Raw genomic sequence first — 25,916 nt, forward strand, 5'->3', positions numbered from 1 at the left:
TGAGGGATGCTGTGTGGTATTTAAAGGTAGGGTTATTCCCCATTTAGCAAAACCGCCTGCTACAATTGGGAAAGGACTTCTGGGGGGGGGCGGGGGGAGAGAAAAACCTCTGAAGCTAGCCAGGCTTTCTAGGATTGCAAATTCCACAACGAACCAATAGCTTCATAGTACTTTCCACTCACCAGTGCTTTTACTGGGAAGACTGTCTGAATCACTAATACAAGGTGCTGAAAATAAATGAAATAACTACAGCATAATGTCAAACAATCACCTTTACTACACATGTGCTATATCCATTTTAGAAGACTTACTTTTCAGTTAGAAACCAAGACGGACTAAATTGATTCAAGAAACCTGGGACGCATATCTGTTTTAGAGGTGCTGCAGAGTAGCGTAAAACTTAGGAACGATACACACACGCCCCTAATTAAAAAAGGGTATTTTCTGTTTGGAGCATCTTTGGAGCACTATGAAACTTGATATCATTGTTTTCACATCAAATATGTGATAACTTAAACCCTGTATTTCAAATCTACCATGAGCTCTCTGAACTGACTAACTGTTGTTTAGAACTGGCTCTTTTTCAGTAGAAAAGGAAGCAATTTTTGAGAAATTCATAAAACATGGCAAATTTGGGGACAAAATCTTGAGTTCAAAATACAATGCAAGATTTCCAGCAGTTTTACATTTCCTTGTGAATAGTTTGCATAGCTTTATTCAGAGCTTTGGGACAAAGAGCGTCACCAAACTCAGAGGTTTTGGGGCTACCAGGGGGTATTATATGAATCTTTTTCTGTATTTTCATTGCACAAGTTCAGATAAATTCTAAAACCAAAAGGAAAATCCAGCTGAAACAGCAGATTTCTCTTTGGCTTCCACCTAAAGTCATCAATTGGCTCAGCCTCTTCAAAATAGGGTGACCAGATGTCCCGATTTTATAGGGACAGTCCCGATTTTTGGGTCTTTTTCTTATAGAGGGTCCTATTAACCTCCACCCCCGTCCCGATTTTTCACATTTGCTGTCTGGTCACCCTACTCCAAAACAACCCAGGGGCAGTGAAAAATGCCTGAGTCTCCAGGAACTTTTGCCTAGAATTCTGAGTTTGTAACAACCCCCCCAAAGATGCGAACAATTTGTCTGGCTTCTGGTTTTGCCATGAAAAAATTTGCAGAATTTTTTTTCCTTCTCCCTCTCTCTCCTTGGAACTATCCCCATTCAGAAAAGCACGGCCACCTAAATGGATAGCCCAGGAATGGTACCATAAAGTCAGCCAACACTAGCTGGCTTACACACGTTGAGGTTGGTAGGAGACTACCACCAGGACAGGGCATTTCAAATATTCAGTGCACTTTTTAACATAATGGGAGAATCCATTTGTGGTGTAACTCTGCTGGAGTGAGTCTTGTTTCCTTTGTAAAGCAATCTCTGTCCCAAAGAGGATAGGCCGCAATTCAGCAAAGCACTTAAGCGTATGCTTAACTTCAAACATATTTTTGACTGCCATTGACTTCAGTGGAATGGAAGAACATACTCAAGAGCTTTGCTGAATCAGGGACTGCCTCTCACTCTGTGTTTCAACAGTGCCTGCAGAATGGGCCCTGATCTTGGTTGGGACCTCTATGAGCAACAATATGACCAAAAAAAAAAGTGGCAAAAATAGGGAAGACAGACTAAAAGTAGAAATTCCCAAAGGATTCTGCCCAGTGAAGCCCATCTATATTCTTTATATTAATATGACATGAATAATGCTATCACAGTAAAAAGTACATCTGCCATTGCATTTTGTTACAATGAACACCACCACCAAGTATTCTATAAATAGATGATTGGGGGAGGAGGGGAAGAGAAATTTTTAAATACACAGAATTAACTTTTAAAGAGAATTTTGGCAAGAACTGCACTTCATTAACTCCCATGCAGTTGAGTCTCTGATAGATATACGTAACCGTAATAGCCCTCAGGAGAAATACGCAGAGGAAAGCGAACTGTGTCACATGAGGATATTCTCCTACTGGAAGATTACCAATGTGGCAGTGTAGAATCCATTTTCAGAGTTGTACAACACAGCCTGGTTAACATAGACCACCACAGATACACACTGGTTTCATCGATAGGTTTGTACATAAAGGAAGCTTTGTCAGCCCTCATTCATCCATCTGATGCTGGAAGCCCAGAAAGCAAGACAGACTTGGCAAAGAAGCAGTCAGGTTACCTAGTGGATGTTGTGAATGTTCATTTCTCTCATGGATTTCTGTACATACCAAACTAGAAAGCTTGTACCCAATATTCATATTACACAGATACTTTCTTTACTAACAAATGCAGGGTTTTGGTTCAGAACCTTAACAAATATTTGTAAAGTCTTTTTCCATCCCATAAGCAGAGCTAAGCTATTTAAGGAAAAATCTATTGTTTATAGGACTGTAAAAATTAAAACTAAGAGTCAGATTCTAGCTCCTTAGGTGCACATTGTGTGGCTCCCATAGACATGTGTGTTGTGTAGTCCCTGCTAGCTAATATTTTACTCTTGTAATTCTGATGCGCACTAATTGCTTTTGGATCTCCCATGACAAGCACCTTACGCTCCAGGTCTACATTCTGACAGTCAAGAATATCGGAAGTATTATACTGGATCGTTCTATATATGTATCGTATGGCCCCATCAGTAGATCAAGGCCCTTGTGTGTCTTCTCATGGCAGAGCATGGTGCTGCAGCTGCTCTGCCTCAGTTTCCACAACAGGGTTTCCAGTCCACTGGTGGACTATGTGGCTCAGCTGTATGGCCAGGCTCCAGCCAACCTTCTCTCCCCAGGTGAGAGCAATTAGTCTGCTCTCCTTCCCAGCCAGCTCTTCCCTTTTCAGCCCTTCCTTACAGGTGTAGTGGATAGGTGGACAATGCTATTGCAGTTCGTTAACCCTTGCCCAGGCCACTGTGCGATTTGTATACCCTATTACCAGCCCCCAACAGAACGGTATCTGAGCATCTCACAATTTTTAATGTACCTGTACATTTAATGTACATAACACACCTGTGAGATAGGGATGTATTATCATCATCCCCATTTTATAGACAGGGAATGGAGGAAAAGAGAGGCAAAGTGATTACTCAAGGACACATAGGAAGTCTCCAGGCCAGCATCCTAACCACTGGACCTTCTTCCTTATCTGAATCAGACAAGGGGCCACGTGTCCTGTCGCCAACAATGCCCAATACCAGATGCTTCAAAGGAGGTGCCTGCAACAGGCAGTTGTGATATAACTTGCCGGCTAGGGAAAGGATCCTCCTAACCCCCAAGAGTTTGAGGTTTGCTTACGTCCAGAAGCATGAGGGGTTTATTGTTTATTTCTTATATTTACTGTTCAATACTCTATGTTTGTACAGTGCCTAGCACAATAGAGCCTTGTTCCTGATTGGCCCCTAGAAACTACTGTAGTAAAGGTCAAGATGCAAATAAATAAAATTCTATTACAACTTCAGTGAGAGCCACCCACTCACATCTGAGGGTAGAATTTGCCCCTAACACATGCAATATATAATTAACAGTGGGAGAATCCTGTAAGCTTAAAAGCAAATAAGGCAATAGCAGTGCTACAGGAATAATAATATCACAAAGAAGTGACTTGGAAGCACTTTCAACAGTTAGATAGTGTGAGATATGATATGACCCTCCCTTATAATTTGTCTTTACTTTTAATATTTGTTCTGTATCAAAATTTTGGGGGTGGTGATGTTTGGTACCATCCCAACCTACAAAGTGAATCCAAATACCATAGTCACGGATGCATAATACAAATCAATCAATAGTACTATTACCACTAATGGCATCACATTGGGGTGTCTGGGAGATCAACTGGTGACATTTAAGTATCAGAGGGGTAGCCGTGTTAGTCTGAATCTGTAAAAAGCAACAGAGGGTCCTGTGGCACCTTTAAGACTAACAGAAGTATTGGGAGCATAAGCTTTCGTGGGTAAGAACCTCACTTCTTCATCTAAAGATCTGAAGATGAAGAAATGAGGTTCTTACCCACGAAAGCTTATGCTCCCAATACTTCTGTTAGTCTTAAAGGTGCCACAGGACCCTCTGTTGCTGGTGACATTTAGTTATGTAGGAAGTTTCATTGATCTTAAAATATAGATGAAACTGAAGTAAGTTTTATAGATCAGATAGAAAGCTATATAAAAGAATCAAATATAAATGTATTGCAGTTTTATTTCAGGGAGTTTAAAGGAATGTGACAGCCCCGTAACTTTCTGTGAGACATTATATAGTGATAACCACATCCCCTGGGGTTCTATGACAATACTCTTCATCACAATATTCATAAATTACTTACACCAGTGATGGGCAACCTGTGGCCCATCAGGGTAATCTGATTGTGGGCCGCGAGACATTTTGCTGACATTGACCGTTCACAGGCACTGTCCCCTGCAGCTCCCAGTGGCTGCGGTTCTCTGTTCTTCCTCTACAGGCAGAGGAAGACTGTCTGGACTCCTGGCTCACTGCCTCTTATAGGGGCCAGCTGGGCCTGATTGGGGCTTGGCCACAGCTGAGCCTACCTTCCCTAATCAACCCAGGCTTCTTGCCCCAGCCACAGCCCTCCCCTGGGCTGTTTTAAGCCCCGAAGGGCAGGAGCGGGTACCCACCACCCCGCTACACACACACACACACACACACACACACACACACACACACACACTAAAATACAGATCCAAAACAATCATGGATGTACAACATCAAATGGGTTCTGCAATGACTGAACGTTTAGAAAACATGACCTGTGAGGGAAGATTGAAAAAATTTAGTCTGAAGAAGAGAAGACTGAGAGGGGACATGATAACAGTTTTCAAGTACATAATAGGTTGTTACAAAGAGGAAGGAGAAAAATTGTTCTCCTTAACTTCTGAAGCTAGGACAAGAAGCAATGGGTTTAAATTGCACCAAGGGTGGTTTAGGTAGTAGTAGTAGGAGGAGGAGGAGGAGGAGGAGGAGGCGGCATCCTTCAGTCTCGAGAGACCATGCATATCCGCACCTGAGAGGTAAAGAATTTATTCAGTTGGTTTATGGCAGCCGCGAATGTGGCTGAAGAGACCCACTCGAGAGAGACAATCTCTGCCGCATCGGTCACATTTAAAGGTGGTGTGTCGACCCTTTGGGCTCTGCCTTCTGCAAGCTCTTTTCTCCTTTGCTAAGCTGGGCAGCTTCCTCTCATAACTCTGGAGACCTTTGTTAAGCTCTTGTTTCCAAAGGCTGTGGTCTTGAGTGTGATCTTCCGAGTTGTCCACATCCATGTCCATTTCTTTGAAGTCTCGCTCGCACGCATCCTTGAAACACAATTTTGGGCGTCCTTTGGGTCTTTTTCCAGATACCAATTCACTGTACAGAATGTCCTTTGGGGTGCGACACACATGCCCAAGCCAGCAGAGGCATCTGTTTGAGCAGTGTCTGCATGCCGGGTGTGCCGGCCCGCTTGAGCACCTCAGTGTTGGTGACTGTCTCTCCAGGAGATGCCAAAGATTCAACAAAGGCAATGCATATGAAAGCTGTTACGCCTCTTTTCCTGATGAGAGTATAAGGTCCATTTCTCGCTCCCATACAAAAGTGTGCTGATAACACATGCACGATACACAGATCTTTGTGTGGTCTGCCAGTTTGTTGTTTTGCCAGACCCTCTTGCTCAGTCTAGACATTGTGGCGGCTTTTCCAATGTGGATGTTGAGTTCTGTTTCACGTGAAAGATTGACTGTGATAGTGGAACCCAGGGACTCGTTCACCACTTCAAGTTCATAGTTGTTGATCTTGATGGAGGGTGCTTTCTCAACTCCTTGGCACATTATCTTCATCTTTTTTCAGCTTATGTGAAGCCCAAAGTCTTTACAGGCTTTGGAAAAAACTGTCCATAAAGGTTGTCACTGCTGCGTTGTCAGCAAAGAGGAGGTTTTGGATAAGGGCCTCCCGGGTATTGGTTTTAGATCTTGGTTTAGGTAGGACATTAGGAAAAACGGTCAGGGTGGTTAAGTACGAGAATAAATTGCCTAGGGAGGTTGTTGAATCTCTGTCATTGGAGATTTTTAAGAGCAGGTTAGACAAACACCTGTCAGGGACGGTCTAGATAATGCTTAGTCCTGCCATGAGTGCAGGGGACTGGACTAGATGGTCTATGTGATAGCTGGCTGAGGTAAAAACTAGGCTCCCCTTATGACATTAATGCCTCTGAATCTCCTGATGTGTCCTATGGATTTGGAATCACCATTTTCCATTAACTTGAACACAAGTCCTTTCCCAGCTAACTTCTGCTCTCATTTATACCAGTAACTGCAGTTACACTGATTCATAGGGCCAGATCCTCAGCTGGTGTAAATACATGTAGCTTTGCTAAAGTTAATGGAGCCATGTCAATTTACATGAGCTGAGAATGCAGGACAGAGGTTTTAAGGCTGAGGAGCGAGGGGGGTGGGGTGGTCACTACAATCACCAATTCTGACCTGCATAAAACAGGCCATAGAATTTACTCAGCAGTTCCTGCACTTCAGGAACCTATTCTTTCCTATTGTGTAAAATGAATGCTCTCAAGCCCAGTCACTTGTGGCTGACCTAGAGGCTCTCTCTTATGGTATGTCTACATTTCAAGATTGGGGCGTGATTCCCAACTTGAGGTGTCATACTTGCACTAGTTCTCATCAAGCTAGCGCACTAAAAATAGATGGTACCCGTTGCAGCGCGAGCAGCAAAAGGGGCTAGACACCCCGAGTGCATGCCCATCAGAGACACCAGGTATGTACTTAGGGAGGCTAGCCACTCCTGCTGCCGCAGCTACGTTCTATGTCTTCTCGAGCTGGAAATCACACACCCCCAGCGTGGAGTGGAGACATACCCTGAGAAAGGCATCCAATCTCAACATAAAGACTCCAGATGATGCATTCACCACGCAACTTGGTAGTTAATTAAAAAAAATTGCATCTTGAATTTTTCTAACTTCAACTTACTGGCGTAACTAAGAGCAGAAGATGGCCCTTCATTTGAAACTCCCCCAGCTTAGCAGACTTGTATGTTTTCATTTTATAGCCTACTCAAAATCCCTCCCCAACCATATGGTACTTTTTCCTACTTAGACTTAAACAGGATTCATTATACTCGGATTTTTTTAAAACTTCCCTCATTTCTAAAGCATATTTTCCAGTAATTATACAATTCCAATTAAAAGTCCTTAAAGTATGTTGCAATCCTTCAAAGCCAGCTCTCTGAAAGTCAGAAACATTAGCATTGTTTATCTGTCAGCTTATGAAGAGTCCAGATTCCATTATTTACCAAAGAGCTCTGAACTCAACAAAACAGAACTTTTTAACATCACCAAGATCCTAACCCTCTTACTCTGACAATTACCGGGTTCTAGCCTGCGATGTAGTCCCTGGTGCAAGCGACCCACTTAGCCCTGCTCAAATGCATCACATGGGAGGAATTTTTGGGGAATGTAGAAAGGTGATGGAATGGAATAAGAAGTATTGTCTAGTGCTTTAGAATAGGGGGTGGTGAGTCTCGACTTCTGGGTTCTAAGGTGGCTTTGTCACTGACTGAGTTGGGCCCTAATTCTCCAAAGACTTTATCTTTGATGTCAATGGGGCTACTCACCACGCATAAAAGTTCAGAATGTATGTAAGTTTTACTGCAACAGAGTCTTGCTGTGTAATGTTGAGCAAGGCCCTTCAAACTCTGTATCTCAGTTTATCATGGGTAAAGTGTGTCCTGTCTTAATTGTTGCAAAGATGAATTAATGTTCATGAAGAGTTCGGAGCTGCCTGGATATGAATGCTGCTACGTATCAAATATACGGGTGACCGATGTACCAGGGAATTTAGACCCAAGGCTTGCATGTGTTTCTAAAGCCGCAGTCCAGGCAAATTATTGTCATCTTGCAAGTTGTGGTGATCAAAACAATATGAGGGAATTTTAGTGCTGCAGATCTAAAGGAACAGTCCCCCTCCTAAAGGAATATCAGGAGCCATTTTTGAGAGCTAGAGACTTAATGGGAAACAAGCCTTTATAGAGAAGGGAAAGCATTGCAAGCTACTAATCCTGGTGCATGCTTTGAAAAATGGTCCCTATACCCTATTATGACCAATTCCCTGGAAACAAATAATTAATATAAATAATATTATTAATAATATGGTGAGATTGTTGACCGATTATTTATTCAGTTAGCAGGAGCTGTTCCTGGTGTCTAGGCATCTAGGGGTTAGTTCTAAAGCAAGAACATTTTTTCTAAATGCTTTGTTTAAGGATATCTTGCCTACATTTCAAGAACAGCTGCACTGCTAAACTCTCTTCGGTGACACAGCTTGGCTTGGTGGCAGTTTGCCTGTTCCATTCCAGTAAAACATATTAGTATGTTCTCTCACAACAGCCCCAATGCCCTATTTGGTTAAAAAAAGGAAAATCCACCCCTGTAAGCCAGTGGCTGTTTAAAATTTTTTGTCTCTAGTGTGCATCTGTAGAGATATGCTGACGTTTCACTCCATATTCTTTATGAAAATATGCTTATGATATGAATATGACATAATGGAGATATACTTTATGCAAGATGGGTCTTGTAAGGTATCATTGGAAAGGTTATGATTTACTGAATGTGATTATCCAATTTGTATGCATGTATATTTCTGTATCTAAAGTTAGATAGAAATATGGACATGTAACAATTACAACTGGGTGTGTATTGGGAAGACACCCACCAGACGACAGGCCATCAAATTTGATGAGCCATCAGGAAGAAACAACAAAACCATGACGCTATTAATCTCTCTCCCTTCTGGGAGGTGTCCGGGGACGTAACTGTGACACTACTAGGTCAGGTGGTCTTGTCACCTGATACTAAGCATTACCTGGGACTTCTTGTAACTTTCCACTGGAAGGGAAAGGGGGTCAAGTTTGGGAAACAAAGGATTCCTGCCTTATGTAAATCCTATTTAAGGGTGGGGAGGAAGACAAATGTGTCTCCTCCTTTCCAGACCAAGTCCAGACTGAGACGGGGTCCAGTCTGAAAAGGAATATAACTGGAACTCTGAACCACAGAAACTTTGCAACCTGCCTAAAATAACGTTTAGGGTAAGAAATTACATTTTGTAACCTGTTTCTTAAGTATATTGAGCTTAGCTTGCATACTTTGTTTTATTTGCTCAGTAATCTGCTTTGTTCTGTCTATCTCTTATATTTACTTAAAATTCACCTTTTGTAGTTACCCTGTTTCCCCGAAAATAAGACATCCCCCGAAAATAAGACCTACTTCCAGTTTTGCCTCTCGCTGTAATATAAGACATCCCCCAAAAATAAGACCTCCCCGATAATAAGGCCACCCCGGAATATAAGGCCCCGAAGCTCCAGGAAAAATAAGACCTCCCCTGAAAATAAGATCTAGCGCATCTTTGGGAGCAAAAATTAATATAAGACACTGTCTTATTTTCGGGGAAACACGGTAGTAAACTCATTTCTTGATTATAATATAACACAATTTATGTAATTTCTACCTGGGAAGGCAAGAAGTTGTGCACATCTCCTTCCACATTGAGGGAGGGGGAGAATTTCATAAAACCTTTGGGTTTGTACCCCTTAAAGAGAGTGTGCACATGAGTGTTGGGTGAGTCCTCTCACCCAGAGCTGAGTTCACTCTGTGTCTGAAGCGGGGTGTGGCCCTACCTGTGTATGTGCTGCAAGAGACCAGAGAGCCTAATCCAGCAAAGCAGTAAGAGGGAACCCAGGCTGATTAAGCAGGGGAGGCTCAGTTAAATCCCAGCACATCAGGTGACACCGCAAAGGGCCCAAACCCATCACAGATACCATAAAGGCCATTTTTATAGGACTCTGTCGCCCAGGTATTCTCTGTTTTAGCTGCGGCTTCTAGGCTGATCCCATCTTGAGGATTTTGACATGAAAGCAGCTCCCTGTGTGGCTCTTCTTGTGTGGTGTCAGAAGAAGTGCTAAAATCCAAACATCAAGAAATGGAACATGCAAAATCATAGCTAGGGAAAAACAACTTGTCTTTGCTCACTAAAAACTTGTGAAGAGAAGCACATGTCAAAGTTTGTGTCATGATTTAAGAGAGACATGTTTGTTTTCTTATTGCAGCTCAACACAAAGGTATGAAGCCAGAAGGAGAGAGGAAAAGACCAGAAGAAGAGAGACTCATCTTGACTCTTCAGACTAGCTTCCCTATCCATGGGGCTCTACTAGCTACAGTAGAAAACAAAGGGAGGACACAACACCTAGCTTTGGACAATTTTATACCATAGCAGCCTTCCGGTATGGGTCTTCCCACCAAAGCCAAGTTTTAGCAAAGAAATAGTTAGAAGTTCAAGACGGTTAATGTCAAGGTGTGGGTAGAGGGAGGAGGATCAGAATACTCAACTCTGCTCTCAGATCACATGTGCCACTCTAGAAAAATGCTTACCATGACAGTCCCATAAAGAAGGTGTGTTCAGGGTATAAATTTAGGGCTCTAGCCTACAAGCCCTTAAGAATGTGAATAGTCCCAGTGGGACCACGCAAGCAAATAAAACAGTGTCGCCAATTCCACACATTCAAAAATCATGGTTAAGGTCACCAAAAAAAAAAAAAAAATTGTGAGAGGCTTAAATATCATGGGATTTTAAGAATAATAAATGTGTGGCTCTTTTTTAGTTGCCTCCTAGTGTTGGAGTCTTTGAGGGTCACGCTTTCAAGCTCTCCTCTCTAACCCTTAGGGATAGAAACTTTTGTTTTTTTTTAAATGATAGCTGAGATTCTTATGTGATCATGTTACTCCAGGAGACAGGGATGTCAGAAAAACACCAAATATCATGAGATTCTCAGGAAAATGGCAAGATTGGGCAACACTTAAAAGGTTTACAGGGTCAGACCCTTAGATTCCAACAAATCCATAAATGCAACATGGGCCAAACCATGGCCACAGGGTTACAGTGGACTCCCTGAGCCTTCACAGTAGAGAGGTGCCAGAATTTCTGAAGGGCCAATCATCAGGCTGGGAGCTCACACCAGTCTGTGGGTGCCGACCATCGTGTAACTGATTGGTTGCTCTACAGCTCCTGCTATTGTAGCAAGCCCATCCTCAGGATTGTTCAGACTTCCCCCTATGAGGGAAGTCAGAGACCTGCACACAGGGCCCAAAATGGATTATTTGCAGAGCACCTCAATGTAGATTTTCCCTCTTAATTGTAGTTAGGCATAATTTTATATCTGTAGTTTAGGTTCTATAGTATTAGAGAATATGGCAATTTGCCTGCCGGGGAATATTTGGTTTAACGCAACAAATGCTCACCCATATTCTTGTGCATCATACTCATCCCTGCACAAAGGTGCTCAAAGATGAGGAAAAGGGGCACAAGTAGCCCCCTCCCTTCCCCCGCGTGTCTCAGTTCAGAGTCTGGGTACAATGTGATCCTTGCTCTCCTCTAAGCACAAGGCTTGGGAAAGCTAGCACCACAGCAGCCACTGGCTTTTCCAAAGCAGATGGGAAAAGGGATGGATCTTTAGCTATGCCATCTTCTATAGCACCCAGCACAGCTGAGCAGGCGTAGAGGCCTTGTTCTCACCAGGAGGACCTATTGTGACAATGCACAGAACATGCTAGCGTAACTCACTCGCACAGCCTTGTTTCTCCACCAATGCCCTTTTCTTGGAATAACATCAGTCACTATCCAGAAATAGGTCACCGTTTAGTGAAGAAAATAACGTTGAGAGCACTTGGCTCTTTACAGGAAGCCATTAAAGGAGCTCCAAGCAGACTGAGCTGCATAGCTATGATGAGCGGCCAGGAGGGAGGCTGCATTCCTTTTCTCAACTATTTCCTGACAATCCTCTATGACTGCACAGCTCTGAACTGGACAACTCCGAGCTGGAGAAGGAGGGAATTTCCTCTCTACGAGTGACTTTTAAACTGGCATGTTTACAGCAGGGAAAATAAAAAACAACCACTCCACGTTGGAACAGAGTTCAGTTCAGTTCCTCGCACAGTGCCCAGGAGAGACCTCTAAGCCAGACCTTTCAGAAAGGCTCAGTATCCACAGCTGAAGCCAGATTTTCACAAGAGCTCAAAACCCACCTGGGAACTTCATTTAGGGGCCTACAGGCAGGACCGGCTCCAGCATTTCTGCCGCCCCAAGCAAAAAAAAAAAAAAAAAAGCCGCGATCGCGATCGGCGGCGGCAATTGGAAAAAAAAGAAAAGAAAAAAAAGCCACGATCGGCAGCTGCAGTTCAGCGGCAGATCCTTTGCTCCTAGAGGGAGTGAGGGACCTGCTGCCCCCGAATTGCCGCAGGTGCCACCCCTCTCCCTTGGCCGCCCCAAGCACCTGCTTGTTAAGCTGGTGCCTGGAGCCGGCCCTGCCTACAGGGGAGATGAGCTCATTTGAAAATTCAGCCCCGGTTGTAGTGACTGAATCTCTGAGCCCTAGTGTCTGACTGCCATGTTACCGTGAAAAGCGGCCACTGCACACAGGATACTAACCCGTCCTCTTTTAATGAATTTGGGATAGTTAAATATTCACATTGGTATAGGCTGAATCTTGCAGTCCTCACTCAGACAAAATCCCCATTGGCATCAATAAGCCCTTTGGATTATGAATTACAGGATCAGCCCTAACTGTACTTACCTCACTGCCACAGTTAGGCCCTGATCCAGCAAAGTCCTTAAGCATGTGCTGTACTTTAAACAATGGAATTACTCACATGCTTATGTTCAATACATTATCAAGTGCTTTGCTGGAGTTGAGGCCTTACTCAATATTAAACACCCTCCCCCTCCCAGAAACATAACAAAGGGATTAGGAACCTAAGTGACTTACGAACCTGAATCCTATTCAACGGGACATAGGCTACTAAATCACTTATACACTTCTGACAAAATTTTACTCAAAATCAAGTTATCTAATAGCATTTCTTCTATTTATGGGCTGAGACACATCACCACCCATCTAAGGCCATATTGCAGATCTCGTCCACTGATGTTGAGAGTGTAGAGATGTCGTGAAGCCCAAACCAGGTTGGCTTTGTACACAAATCTACTCCTTAAATATCCGCATTTGTCAAATCTTGATCTGATCAACAGTGGACATGTACCAGAAATCCTTAATGATGAGAAATTTCCTTCATCTTCTTTTGGCTTTTTACTTTCTGTCATGCTGCCTCTCATCAGCTGAAGCCATAAATCCTCCAGCAGATAGAACAGACAGTTTCATAGGCTACATCATTGCTACTCAGAGTATATTACAGTCCAAAGTTTGTGCTAAAAGTGTCACGTTAAAGCACTATCATTCTCATAACTCCAATGTTGCTAAGGTAATCAGAGCTATAAAACAAAGAAAACCACATCAAAACTAAACAAGATCAGCACTGCTGTCCCATATTTGCTTGTCATCTACTGGACATTTTCAATATTGTTAAGATGGATTTTTTTTTGTTGCAATTATGGGGAACATATTGTGATATGTATTTGACAGAGTTCTGAATTTAGCTAAGTATACTACTTGGCTTTTATGTGTTTCACTGTTTCTGGATTTATTTATTCATTTGTTAGAGTATAGCATGAGGTGTTTTGTTTTGTTTTAATTCTTGGACTTGGATATTTAAATCATGTCTATAGGTAAGGTGGATTTGAACTAAACCTTGCATACTTACATTTGTATAAATCTGGAATGATAAAACTATGTATTGATTTGTGCCTTGTTTAAAGCAAACTGTGATAAACCACTTATTCCTTTATTTGGCTATTAGTTAGCTTATGAGTTATTTCCCTTTTTGATAAGGTATAGCTATTGTCAAACAAGCAGAGAAGCAACCTCATTGTGGCAAAGACTTACTAATACATTTGTGCTAATTATTTACCTTGCAAATGAACATGTCCAGTACTGCAAATACATTACGCTGAAGATAAACTTTTACACACTCCATAACCCTTCACTGCACATTACTGATCTATCTGAAACTGTGCGCCTAACTGTTCCAAGGGAATATTAGAAGTGACTGCTCCCTCAATGGTAGGGAAGGAAACATTAAGAAAATGTGCTTGGTCATTGTTGAGTCAGAGTCTCTTCCTAGGCTGGGGGGAAAAGATACATAAAATCACATTAGCTTTGATTTGAAACACCCCTTACCATCTAGCATTGACACTGTTTATCATCTTTACAATAATGTTTGCTGATCTTACTGAAATCTTTAAGGGAGCCGAAGTTTCAGCGTGACCAGCTAATTCAACTGTAAAAGACCATGTATAGGCTAGGATAAAAAGGTATGTTTTTGCATATATAACAGATGCTAACGTGTTCTAGACAAGGAAACATGTACTTTAACACATACTACATAGGCTCCTCCCTAGGCTTTAGCTTGACTAGGTTTGCACTTATTGAAGACAGTGTGTCTTGTCCAACAAATATGTTAGAGTGTATTAGCTAATGCATGTTATCATCACACCTTTAAATCCTCATTTAGACAAGGCCTTAAAGTGCATCTACAGTAGGGCATGTCTGGACTAGGATAAAAGGCTGGTTTCTTAGATCATGTTAGCTAGCACAGTCTAACATTTTCTGAAACTTTAGTGTAGACAAGGCATGTTGAACTATATTAATCAGTTGAAGCCTGGATGTGAGCTTAGGGCTCATCTCAACCAGGCAACACCTGTAAAAGTTTCCTTATCTACAACAGAGTTTTAAAACGTTTGCTAATTTTTTTAAAAACACTTTTTACCCTAGGTGTAGGAGGTAAGTGGTGTTTCAAATAATGTTAGCTAACTCAACTAAAAGCATCTTTTCCCTTGTCTAGAAAAGCACTTAGATCCCATGGTCTAGATTCTGAACTCAGCTACTCCGGGGAAAAAACTGCTGAGTTGCTGGTCTAACAAAGAGAGGATGCTGGATCAGAGACTATCTGATCCAAAGAAACTGTCCCTGTGCTAAATTGAGCGCATACTACATTCAACAAGGCACTGAAACCTCAGAGGGTCTTTATACTTTCATGTCGAATTGCACTCTAAATATATTTTTTGTCACTAATGTATATAAAGTACATTTTGGATTCTGCAAGTATAACAACTATTTGCACTTCTTTTTGAAGCAAAAGAAAAAAAAAAACGATGAAAAAGGCCCATTTAACCATTCTTTCTCTTACACAATGAAAGATGCCACTTTTGAGCCATATAAATTCTGAGTTAAATTTTGCCATGAACTTTTCAGAGGACTTCAATGAGAGCTACATGTGGGAATCCCCAGATCTGGACCATCTGATCAAATCCTTCATAGGTAAGAATTACTTGTTTCCCTCTGCCGTATTTGAGTGTAAATTCACAATCTTATAATCCCTCTCAGTATGCTTCATGATCTACTTTATGATCTTTAATTGAGTCGAAGCTCAATATCTCTCAGACAAAAATTGCAGAAAACCCTCAATCAGAACTCATCATGTGAGAAAAGAACAAAGTTGGCACTAAGTAGTTAGAAACATGCATCTGTCTGGCCTTCGCAACATTTACAAGTGAAAACCTATCGCTTCAAAGAGGACCTGGTGCTTGAATGAAAACTTTGAACCACTGTCTATTTATAAATGATGTCACTAATATACCACATATTCTATTTTTCTTCCTTTGTCCTTTCTTTTCCTCCAAGGATATTTGCATGAAAACACACACTTTACTTTCTAAAAGCTCATCTGCTCTGGTTGCTTATTCTCCATTGAAGTCATAATCCTCTGTTTGTGACATCAAAATAATCTGCACAATAGCTAATTGTTTGTGATGTCACAAATGGAGGATTATGACTTCAGTAGGAATGAGCAATAGGAGCAGATGAGCTCTTATGAAGCAGAGATCCTTTTTTCATGCAAATTTCCTTTGTGATAAAGAACAAAGGGGAGAAATGGACAAAAATGGTGCATAAAATGACTTGGTTCAAAACAGACGGTTTTTTCAAGGTTTTCCATGGGGTTTCAGCAACTCTTAAAAACATGCACTTTACAATTCAAAACACACTTCATTCTTCCTCTTTAATCCCCGACCAGAACTGACATGATGGAGGGGTGGCTGGGCCAAATTTGAGTGGCACTGCAACTCTGTGTGCCTGCTTGGCCCCCAATTCCCCTCCCTTTTGCAGTCTCTCCAGTACCCATGGTCACCAGACTCCCCGAGCGCTTGGGGAGAAGCAGAGCAGGGGGCACCAGGAACCTCCAGGCCTCAGGAGGGTGGGAGGATTGGATCTGGGCTTTTGGTGCTTCCAGGGGAAGCAGAGACGCCGAAGCAGAATGGGGTCTGGGGTTCCCAGAACTGCCTGCCCCCTGGTGGGGATGCTGCTCTTCAGCCTGATCGACTCTCTAGATAAGAGCTTGGGATTGAGAGTGGGCCAGGGAAACTGCCGGGCATACTGAGGGGCAATATGGGAGGAAGAGCCTGGAGACGCGTGTGGGGCAGAGAGACTGCAGAGGTGAGTGTGGGGCAATGTAGCGGGGGAGGAGGAAGAGTGCAGGGCTGGGTGGGGGACAGAAGGAGGACAGTACGTTTGGAGCTGGGGAAGGAGGGCAGGGCTGGGTGCAGAAACAGCATGAGAGCGCTCAGGACAACTTGGGGCTGTGTGGAGTGGGGAGCGTGCAGGGCTGGGTGAAGGACAGTGGAGGGAGAGCGCTGGGTCCCCTCCTTAGGAAAATTCTGGTTGCATGCTGTGTAAGTGGGAGACAATCAGCAATGGAGCCAGGTGCTGTGCAAGCGTCTCTCTTCAGGGTTGCCAGTGCACTTCACTTCCAACCTGACAGACCCAATGCAACTCCTATCCAGGAAATCTGTAAAAGGAGTGGCAGTTTTATGATGTACTCATTGGTTTTCTGATCTATGATGAAAGGAAGGATGATTTTGTAGTCAAGACACTGAGTTAGGACTCAGGAGATCTGGGTTCAATTCCCAGCTCAGCCACAGACTTCCTGTGAGACCTTGGACAAATCACTTCATCTCCATATGTCTCACTTCCCTATCTGTAAATCAGGGATACTAATGCTTCCTTCCTTTCTCTTGTCTATTTAGATTGAATTGGCTCGTTAGCACTGACCCCGCACTTGGTAAGGCAACTCCCATCTTTTCATATGCTGTGTATTTATACCTCCCTGCTGTATGTTCCACTCCATGCATCCGATGAAGTGGGTTTTAGCCCACGAAAGCTTATGCACAAATAAATTTGTTAGTCTCTAAAGTGCCACAAGGACTCCTCGTTGTTTTTGCTGATACAGACTAACACAGCTACCACTCTGAAACCTATTTAGATTGTTACATTCTTCAGGGTAGGGACTGTCTTTTACTGGGTGGTTGTAGGATTCCAAGTGCAATGGGGCCCTGATCTTGACCAGGACTTCTAGATGATATCTTACTACTAATTGTAAAGTGTACAAATGGAGATTCAGATGAGAACAAACTCATTTTTAATTGTGCCCTAAGTCCAGGGAAGGCAAATGTTGCTCAATTACACTGATATCCATCTGGATTAACTCCATTGATTTGAATGACCTTACTTTGGATTGAGACCTGCTTAAATGAGAGCAAAATAGAGACCAGGCTTCTAGAGCTGAAAACCTCTCACCCATTGTGAAATCTGCTCCATCTTATGTTCTTGAGTTAATCCACTGATGTCCACATCGCATCCAGGGCCAATATTTTCAACAGGTATTGAAATACTAGGAATTCCAGGGTTCTATGCAGGTGCTGCTTTACAAGCTATGCACTCATCCTGCCTGCAGAGGCAAAGGATGTGATGGGAAGTTTGTTTTGTGCCATTATCTGCAGTATGGGTGATGTATTTTTTGGTCTCTCTTTTTGTAACCTTAGTTTACCCTTTGTGATCACAGAGCAGCCAGCGTGGCTCTCCTTTCTTGCCAGAACTGAGATAAATACAGTAGTCTGTTTAAAATAAATAAAACAAAGAGCCACACACATTAAAACTACACAACATGAGTAATGGTGTTGCTTTAACAAATGGTGCATTATGTTAATCTAAGTTGCTGTATAGTTTCATATTCATAACATATATTTAAGCATTTGAGGGATTTAAGCATTTTACTAGCAAGTATGGTGTATCTAACTGAGGGTGGTCAAGGCTTGGCATAAGTATTAATCCGCAGGTTTTCCCACCTCAGCTCTGGCACACTACAGTCACCTTGACCTGTTCCTAAAGCGGAAAATAACCTGTCCACCATAAAGAAGGCCTGGATAAAAGCAAAGGAATCTGCTGGAATCAGGAGCAGCTACTGTAATTGGTTGAATTAAACTGAAGGGAATGCTGAGTTTTAGTGGGGAATTTAACCCAGACTTTATAGCTAATATCTGAACAAGCAGTTTCAGGGTTAAATTAGCAATACTGGACTCTTGAATTAACTGAGTGAGAGACAACAAGGAATTTTGCATCTACTGCTCAAAACTCCAAAAATGGTTCTGTTGTGAGATTCACCAACTGTAACAACGCTAACAATCGTCCTACTGCAGAAGATCAAAGGAAGTAAAGGCTAGCACTGGGATGGCTGGGGGGATAAAGGCTTAAGGGGCCATCTCAGCAATAGGTGATGCCCACATGCTCACCCCTTCACCAGCTCACCCCTGAAACACTTGCCTCACCCACATTTGGTCAGAGGGTTCCTTTCCACTAGCTTCTCTTGCAGACACATGCTGCAGAAACCTTCGTGGATGCAGAGAGAAGAGAACCACCACCTGACCGGCAGCCCTGAGCACCACACTACAGTACTACTACCACACACACACACACACACACACACACACACGTCATTGCTACCAATCCAGTAGCAACACTTCCCCCACTCCTGCCACCACCTCCCATGTAGGTGGTGGCAGGAGTGGAGTGACAGATGGATACTTCTCTTCTCTCCTGACTCCCCTCCTCACTGCAGAGACCAGCAGAAAGGGAAAATGACCCAGAGCAGGGAAGGGAAGACCAAGGAGGGGGGAGTGTGGAAGGAGAGAGGACAGGCAGGGGGCCACAGAGCAGGGGAGAGAAAGGTGATGGTGGAGAAAGAGGGAGTTGCAGGGGAGGGAGGTTAGAGAGAGAGGGTACATCTTCACTACCTGCCAGATAGTGATCAAACTACTGGGAATTGATTTATCGCGTCTAGTGTAGACGCGATAAATCGATCCCCAATCACTCTGCTGTCAACTCCAGAACTCCACCGCGGTGAGAGGCAGAAGCGGAGTTGACGGGGGAGCGGTGGCAGTCGATCCCGCGCCGTGAGGATGGGAGGTAAGTCGAACTAAGATACATCGACTTCAGCTACGCTATTCTCGTAGCTGAAGTTGCGTATCTTAGGTCGATTTCCCCCGCCCCTCAGTGTAGACCAGGCCAGAGAGAGAGAGAGAGAGAGAGAGAGAGAGAGAGAGAGATTGAACAATGAAGGTAAAGCCTAGGGGAGAGGGAGCCTGAGTTGGTAAAGAAACATGTCATCTTTCAGTCCATATATACCACGCTCATCACTATGCACCTGTATGTGTTGAAGAAAGAGGGGAAGGAAATTTTTAGAAAAAGAACAAACAAGGATTTCAAATGGGTGAAAATGTATAGAAAATTAATCCAACAGCTAATTGTGCCAGGACCTATTTCTCTGTAGCGGTTGTGTTGTAATGCAGATTTGTATTGCCAGAGCAGTCAGAAAACTTGGTTAGGACACCATGCTAAGGAGCAGAACTGTTGTCTAGGCCACGTATAGCCCAGGTAGCTTGGCCCTCTACACCGTACAATATGAGACGTTGGTTTACAGGAGAAAAAGTGGCTGATAAAAGGGAAAGAACAGAAGGGGGAAACAAAAACAAAGGAAAAATACAATAAATTACTTCAGCTTCTAGAAAGCTTGCTTCTTTCAACATTTAATCTGTGATTTAATTATTATTATCGTATATACTCATTCATTAGCCCGTTCATTTATAAGCCGACCCCCCAAGATGGTTAGGTAAAAATAGCAAAAACTGTATGACCCTTTCATAAGCCGACCCTATATTTCAGGGGTTGGCAAACTTTGGCTCCCTGCCCATCAGGATAAGCCGCTGGCGGGTCGGGATGTTTTGTTTACCTGAAGCGTCTGCAGGCATGGAGCCCCTCAGCTCCCTGTAGCCTTCCCATAGCTCCCATTGGCTGGGAACGGCGAACCGCGGCTACAGGGAGCTGAGGGGCTCCGTGCCTGCAGACGCTCCAGGTAAACAAAACGACAACGTATTAGATATTCAATTCAATGATTCCATAGAGTTTAAAATCATCAAATTTTGGTGTAGATCCGTTTATAAGCCGACCCCCGCTCTTTGATGCATCCCTTTTTTACCAAAAATATTCGGCTTATGAATGAGTATATAAGGTATTTGTTATTTGTACTGTGATAGTAGCTAGGAGCCCTCATCATGGACCTGCACACATTGTGCTAGGCACTGGACAGACACAGAACAAAACATTGGTGCCTGGCCTGAAGAATTTAAAATCCAAGCAGTTTAATGGAGTTTTTCCCAGCCTTCAGGCAGGGAGGAAGAGGAACACCACTTACTTTGAATGCTATGGACCAAACTCATTTCTGATGTCTCTCTATCAATATCAGAGTATTACACCAGGAGTTAATTTGTCACTTTCATTTCCTTTCAGAAAATCTGATAGAAATGGTGTCATGGTAGATGAAGCCTAGATGAAGCTTTCCATGTATAATTCATATTACATTTTTGTTCAAGAAAGACCCAGGACTGGGAAAACAAGGGCAGGGAATTACATTTAGTCCCCAGATACAGTAACTTCTCCAAAAACATCCAGGGTTCAATTCAGCAATTAAAGATCACTCCACATTATAGCTGGAGCAATAGGCTGTGAACATGCTGCCACATAAAGGACCCTGCGAGCAAGAGAAAAGAAATGGTTTCCTACCCCCTAGTAACTGTGGTTCTTCAAGATGATGTAATCAATGTGGATTCCCCGGTAGGTGACTGGCAAACAGCATCCTCGCAGGGAATGAGCATCAGCTGCATCTCTCAGACTGTGATTAGAGTCCTGCTCTGCTGAACCTGGCATCTGACCTAGCCTCTAAGTCCAAGGCATAGCATTTTACAAATGGCAGTGCATTTCTCCACGTTGCCTCATGCCAGACCCCTACTCCTGGCATATTGCTGCAGTGGAGAGCATATTGCTTATAGACCTGTTCAGAAGGTTCTGACAAAGTATGGTTTTGTTCAAAAATGTTGCTTTGTTGTAGTGAAACATCTCACCGATTTGCCAAAACTCTCTCTAAAACCCAGGAACATCTGCACTCTAGATGGAGATGTCATTTCCAGCTCCGGCACCGCTGAGATGGCACGGTTAGCAGGACGGGACAGGCCAGCCACCTGAGTACCATCCTGCCCAGGACCCTAGGTACTTACCCATGCAGCTGGTCCATCCCACAGCCCATGCTGCCGTGGCTGCCCTTCTATTTTTGGCACGCTACCTCAACCAAAGCTAAAACATGTATGTCCATCCGAGCTGGAAATTACACCCCCAGCTCGAGTATAGACGTGCCTGCCAGACAGCCAACGTTTCAGGGTCCACAGTGTTTCAGGAAGCCTTCCAGGGCTCTGGGGCTTGCACCTCCTGCCACCATAGAAGGGAGCCTGCCAGAGCCCGAGCTGGAGTCAGGACTCTGGAGACTGAGGCCTGGTCCACACTACCCCCCCACTTCGGACTAAGGTACGCAAATTCAGCTACGTTAATAACGTAGCTGAATTCGAAGTACCTTAGTCCGAACTTACCGCGGGTCCAGACGCGGCAGGAAGGCTCCCCCGTCGATGCCGCGTACTCCTCTCGCCGAGCTGGAGTACCGGCGTCGACGGCGAGCACTTCCGGGATCGATTTATCGCGTCTAAACCAGACGCGATAAATCGATCCCAGAACATAGATTGCCTGCCGCCGGACCCTCCGGTAAGTGTAGACGTACCCTGAGGCTCCACTGACTCAGTGGCAGCAGGTGGAGCTGAGACTCTTGGGGTTGCTCAGGGCTACAGCAGGGAGCCTGCCGGCCCCTGGAGTCCTGGCTAGAGACGGGGCTCCAGGGGCTGACAGGATCGTGCACTGTATCAGGGAGCCTGCCAGCCCCTGGACTCCCAGCTGAACCCAGGGCTCCGGGGGCTGATAAGCAATTCCGGCTGGGGCTGATGTGTTCAAAATGTCAGAGAGTTTATGGGATTTGTCTTGTATGACTGTCATTTTGATATCTTGGACCTATCTACATGAACAGTTAGTTCACGGCAAGCTGGGGTGTGACTCTACCCTGCACTAGCCTGCCGTGCACTATCTGTGTGGACCCTGCTGCTGTGCATTAACAGTTCAAAGAGGGCTAGATCAAAGCAAACGAACAGTTAATGCGCAATATCTGGATCCACACAGATGGTTAGTCTGTGGGGTAGATTCCCACTCCAGCTTGCCAGAAACTAATGGTTTGTGCAGACAAACCCCAAGGGTCTCTGTGAGACAAGGTAGGAGATCCTGAAACACTGTAAAACAATCAGCCACTCGGGTAGGGGCTGGTGTGACTACTTCATCAGGTGACAAGGATGATTCTTTTGGTTGAATCTTCCATAGCTCCCATCTCTTGGGTGCCGACATCGGACTCTGGTGGTGGTGGTCTCGGCAGAGATCCCACTGGGGAGCCAGAGCCAGAGATATCTGGGAGAAGGTGAAGAACAGTAATGCTCAGTGAACAGCAGTGGCATGGGGTAATGTCTCGATCTCAGTACTGATGATTTCTCTGGAGGGGAACTTGATGATTCCATGAGGAATTCCTGTAAATGGCACAGTGGCTGGCTCTGGTGTCTTTGTTGTTGCCAGTGCTGGCTTATCTAGCATCACTCCCTTAGCTGAGGTCTTGAACACCCTGTTCTTGGAGGAATGATGTCTCCTCTCCTCTCATAGACCGCGGACCCCTGCCATAGGTTGAAAACCACTGGTTTAGATTATAAGCTCCTTGGGAAGGATCTGTCTGTATTGCGTGTCTTGTGCCGTGACAAGCATATTGCCACAGTTGACAACAACAATAAAATGACGCCAATGTAAATAACTGATCCCATCTCAGAGGTGCTCTTGTGAGAGGACAATATTCCAGACTGGCTAACAATCCAGACGAGTGGCAAGAGCACACAGGAGCGACCAGCTGTGCAGCTTTGGTGCAGCCGACCCTGCGGTCCCGGCTAACATCCTGCGCAGCTGGCTGAGCTCTACAAAATAAACAACTTTTTTTTTTAAATGAAACTGGCTTCCTGCCATTAGGGGATATTGGGGATCAGGACCAGGAGGCCCGTGATGGCCTCTGCTCCCCTTCCCTGCCCAGCTCAGCCCCACCTCAGTCTTCACACAGTGGAACAAACAGAAAAGAGGCTGGATAGCAGCGGGTTGTCAGCACTGGCTAATGCAGCGGGCGAACCAGCTCCCCTCGTTGCCATGCTGCAGGAGGGAGGCAGAGAGAGATGGCAGGAAGAATTAGGGAGAAGGAGGAACAGACAACTGGGGCAAGGACTGGGAGGTGGGAAGAGCAGGGAGATAGAAAGATGGAAGGACTGGATCAGGGAGGCAGACAGACTGATGGTAGAAGTGGAGTTGGGCTGGAAGGGGAACAAAGGGATGGGACACAAATGGGGGAAATACAGAGAAGAGATGTGAATAATTTCAGTAGAAGAGAAATGAGGAAAGTGGAGAATCACCAGGAAAGGAGAGAAAAATGGGTTCCATTCAAGGGCAGTCCCATGTGTCCCTCAACGGAAGAGAGGAAAGCCACTCTCTCCTCAGGAGAAAGGGGAGTTGCTCTGTGTTGTTTACATCCTACAGGAAAAGCCTTATACCTCTCAGGGGAGAACCTTTATGTCATACTCTTGAAGATCCCTTAAGAGGAATGGACCTGCCATACTCCCCTGAACACAGCAGAGGGTGCCTCCCTCCCAAGACCCTCTAGATAGGGAGAGCCTTTATGAGGAGGGTTATTGGAGTCGCAGGTTGGGGGCGACACTCCATAAGTGTGGATAGGTATGCAAAAAGAACAGGAGTACTTGTGGCACCTTAGAGACTAACAAATTTATTAGAGCATAAGCTTTCGTGGGCTACAACCCACTTCTTCGGATGCATAGGTATGCAGACTCCAGACAGCTGCTCATCCAAACTCCAAATCTTTTGAGACCCTAATTCATACTAAAGAACACTGAAGTTCCCCAGAATGCATGCACAGCCCTTCAACGGCTGCAGGAGTCTAGCAGTTCCCAGATTGCTCCCATTTGTTTGGAGAATTGTCTCTGGAAAGAAAAAAGTAAATGTTGGCAACGATGCAAGAGTCATAATAATGTCAACTAAACGCAGCCAACTCCTCGTAGCCCCTTTGTTAAGAATTTTAGGAGCTATAGCAACAGCAAAAGGAAAAAAATGTCATTTTTAAATCCCCAAAGAACATGGTTTTCTAATATGGAAAAAATCAAGATTTATTGCACCAGCAGCTCCCACAGGGCAGAGCTATAACACAGCACAATGATTTCAGTTAAGAGAAGGAATCATTAACCAGTACAGCTGGCCTTAATCGTTGGCAGAAAACATCTTCTCTTTCAGGTTTCAGAGTAGCAGCCGTGTTAGTCTGTATCCGCAAAAAGAACAGGAGTACTTGTGGCACCTTAGAGATTTGCAAAATTTGTTAGTCTCTAAGGTGCCACAAGTACTCCTGTTCTTTTTATCTTCTCTTTCAGTGCACTAAGAATTCCACAGGGAACAAGCTGGCTTCTATTGCTGTATGACAGACCCTTCTGTCCCCTTTCGGTTAGCTCTACCCCGGCGTCTCCCAGCTTATTCTGGTGGATCAACTAATGCCACTCATTTAGCAATGTGGAAGGGTAAGAATGAGACTCAGCAGCGTTTGCTTGAGTTCTATGTAATTTACTCCCATCAAATCCTTGCATTTTAGTAGCTCTAGCAGGATTCAACCAGTCTCGGCAAGCATCAATGAGACAGAAAGCATTTTGTTACAATCAGTCTCACTCACACTCACACACAAAGCATGTCTAGCACTTCTGTGGTAACTATCTGGCAAAAGTGCCACTCTCTTCTGGCAACTTTACCAGGCTCTTAGAACAATTATTTTTGCTCCTGATTCAACCACTGGAGACAGAAGATCAAATTACATTTCTCTTCAAACACCAACACTAATTCAGTTTTCACTAAGTCAGCCTTGCTGGAATTTCACTAATCTATACTAGAACAAAAAGGGAAAGTGTGAATCAACACTGAAAAGCCAGTAGAAGAAACGTAAGGAATTTCAAGAGTCGCCCTTTGCAAATGTAGTTTTAAAAATACCAATAAGATTCACTAGAGAGGCGTCTATATAAGAAAGTCTCAAAAAATGGGACTGTCCCTTTAAAAACGGGACATATGGTCACCCTACCTATAACTGACCAACAGAACTCAGGACCTTCAGCTCCCAAAGCACTGATCTTTGCCACTTGAGCAAAAGGAAAATCTCCACAAGCTACCAACAGTCTAAAGGACTATAAATCCTTTTTCGAGCCTCCAGCCACCAGAGGGTGAGCCAGACACAAATACTTGCGCAGTTCTGACATTCCAGGCAATACAAGGCCACACGACACACATACACCCGAGCCAGTTTGTTATAACCTAACCACTATGAATTGCAACTGCTGCCAGTGGAGGGATCCTTCCAAAGTACAACTTCCTGAAACAACCACTGTTCTCCTCAGAGCAAGAGAGCCGAAACACTGGCAAGAGACACGTTCATTTTATCATCACACCTATTGGGTTCCAAACGTCAGATAAACAACAATACAAATAATTTCAAAATATCCTTTCGTCCTGCACTGACTAGGAGATGTGCTAGATGATTTGCTAGAACTGTTCCGCCCTTATCATTCTTAATACGT

General features: G+C 44.0%; 1 protein-coding gene across 1 annotated transcript in view; it reads right to left on the reverse strand.

Moving 5' to 3' along the window:
- The window catches only part of ST5 (suppression of tumorigenicity 5), a 166,303-nt gene extending 160,460 nt beyond the window's left edge, over positions 1-5,843 (reverse strand). The window contains exon 1 of the mRNA XM_029911539.1: positions 5,551-5,843. Coding sequence (XP_029767399.1) covers positions 5,551-5,843 — 293 coding nt within the window. The remainder of the gene's footprint in view (positions 1-5,550) is intronic.
- Positions 5,844-25,916: the final 20,073 nt, after the last annotated feature.

This window comes from Terrapene carolina, unplaced genomic scaffold (assembly GCF_002925995.2).
Source record: "Terrapene carolina triunguis isolate 2854851 unplaced genomic scaffold, T_m_triunguis-2.0 Scaffold96, whole genome shotgun sequence".
Classification (NCBI taxonomy): Eukaryota; Metazoa; Chordata; order Testudines; family Emydidae; genus Terrapene; species Terrapene triunguis.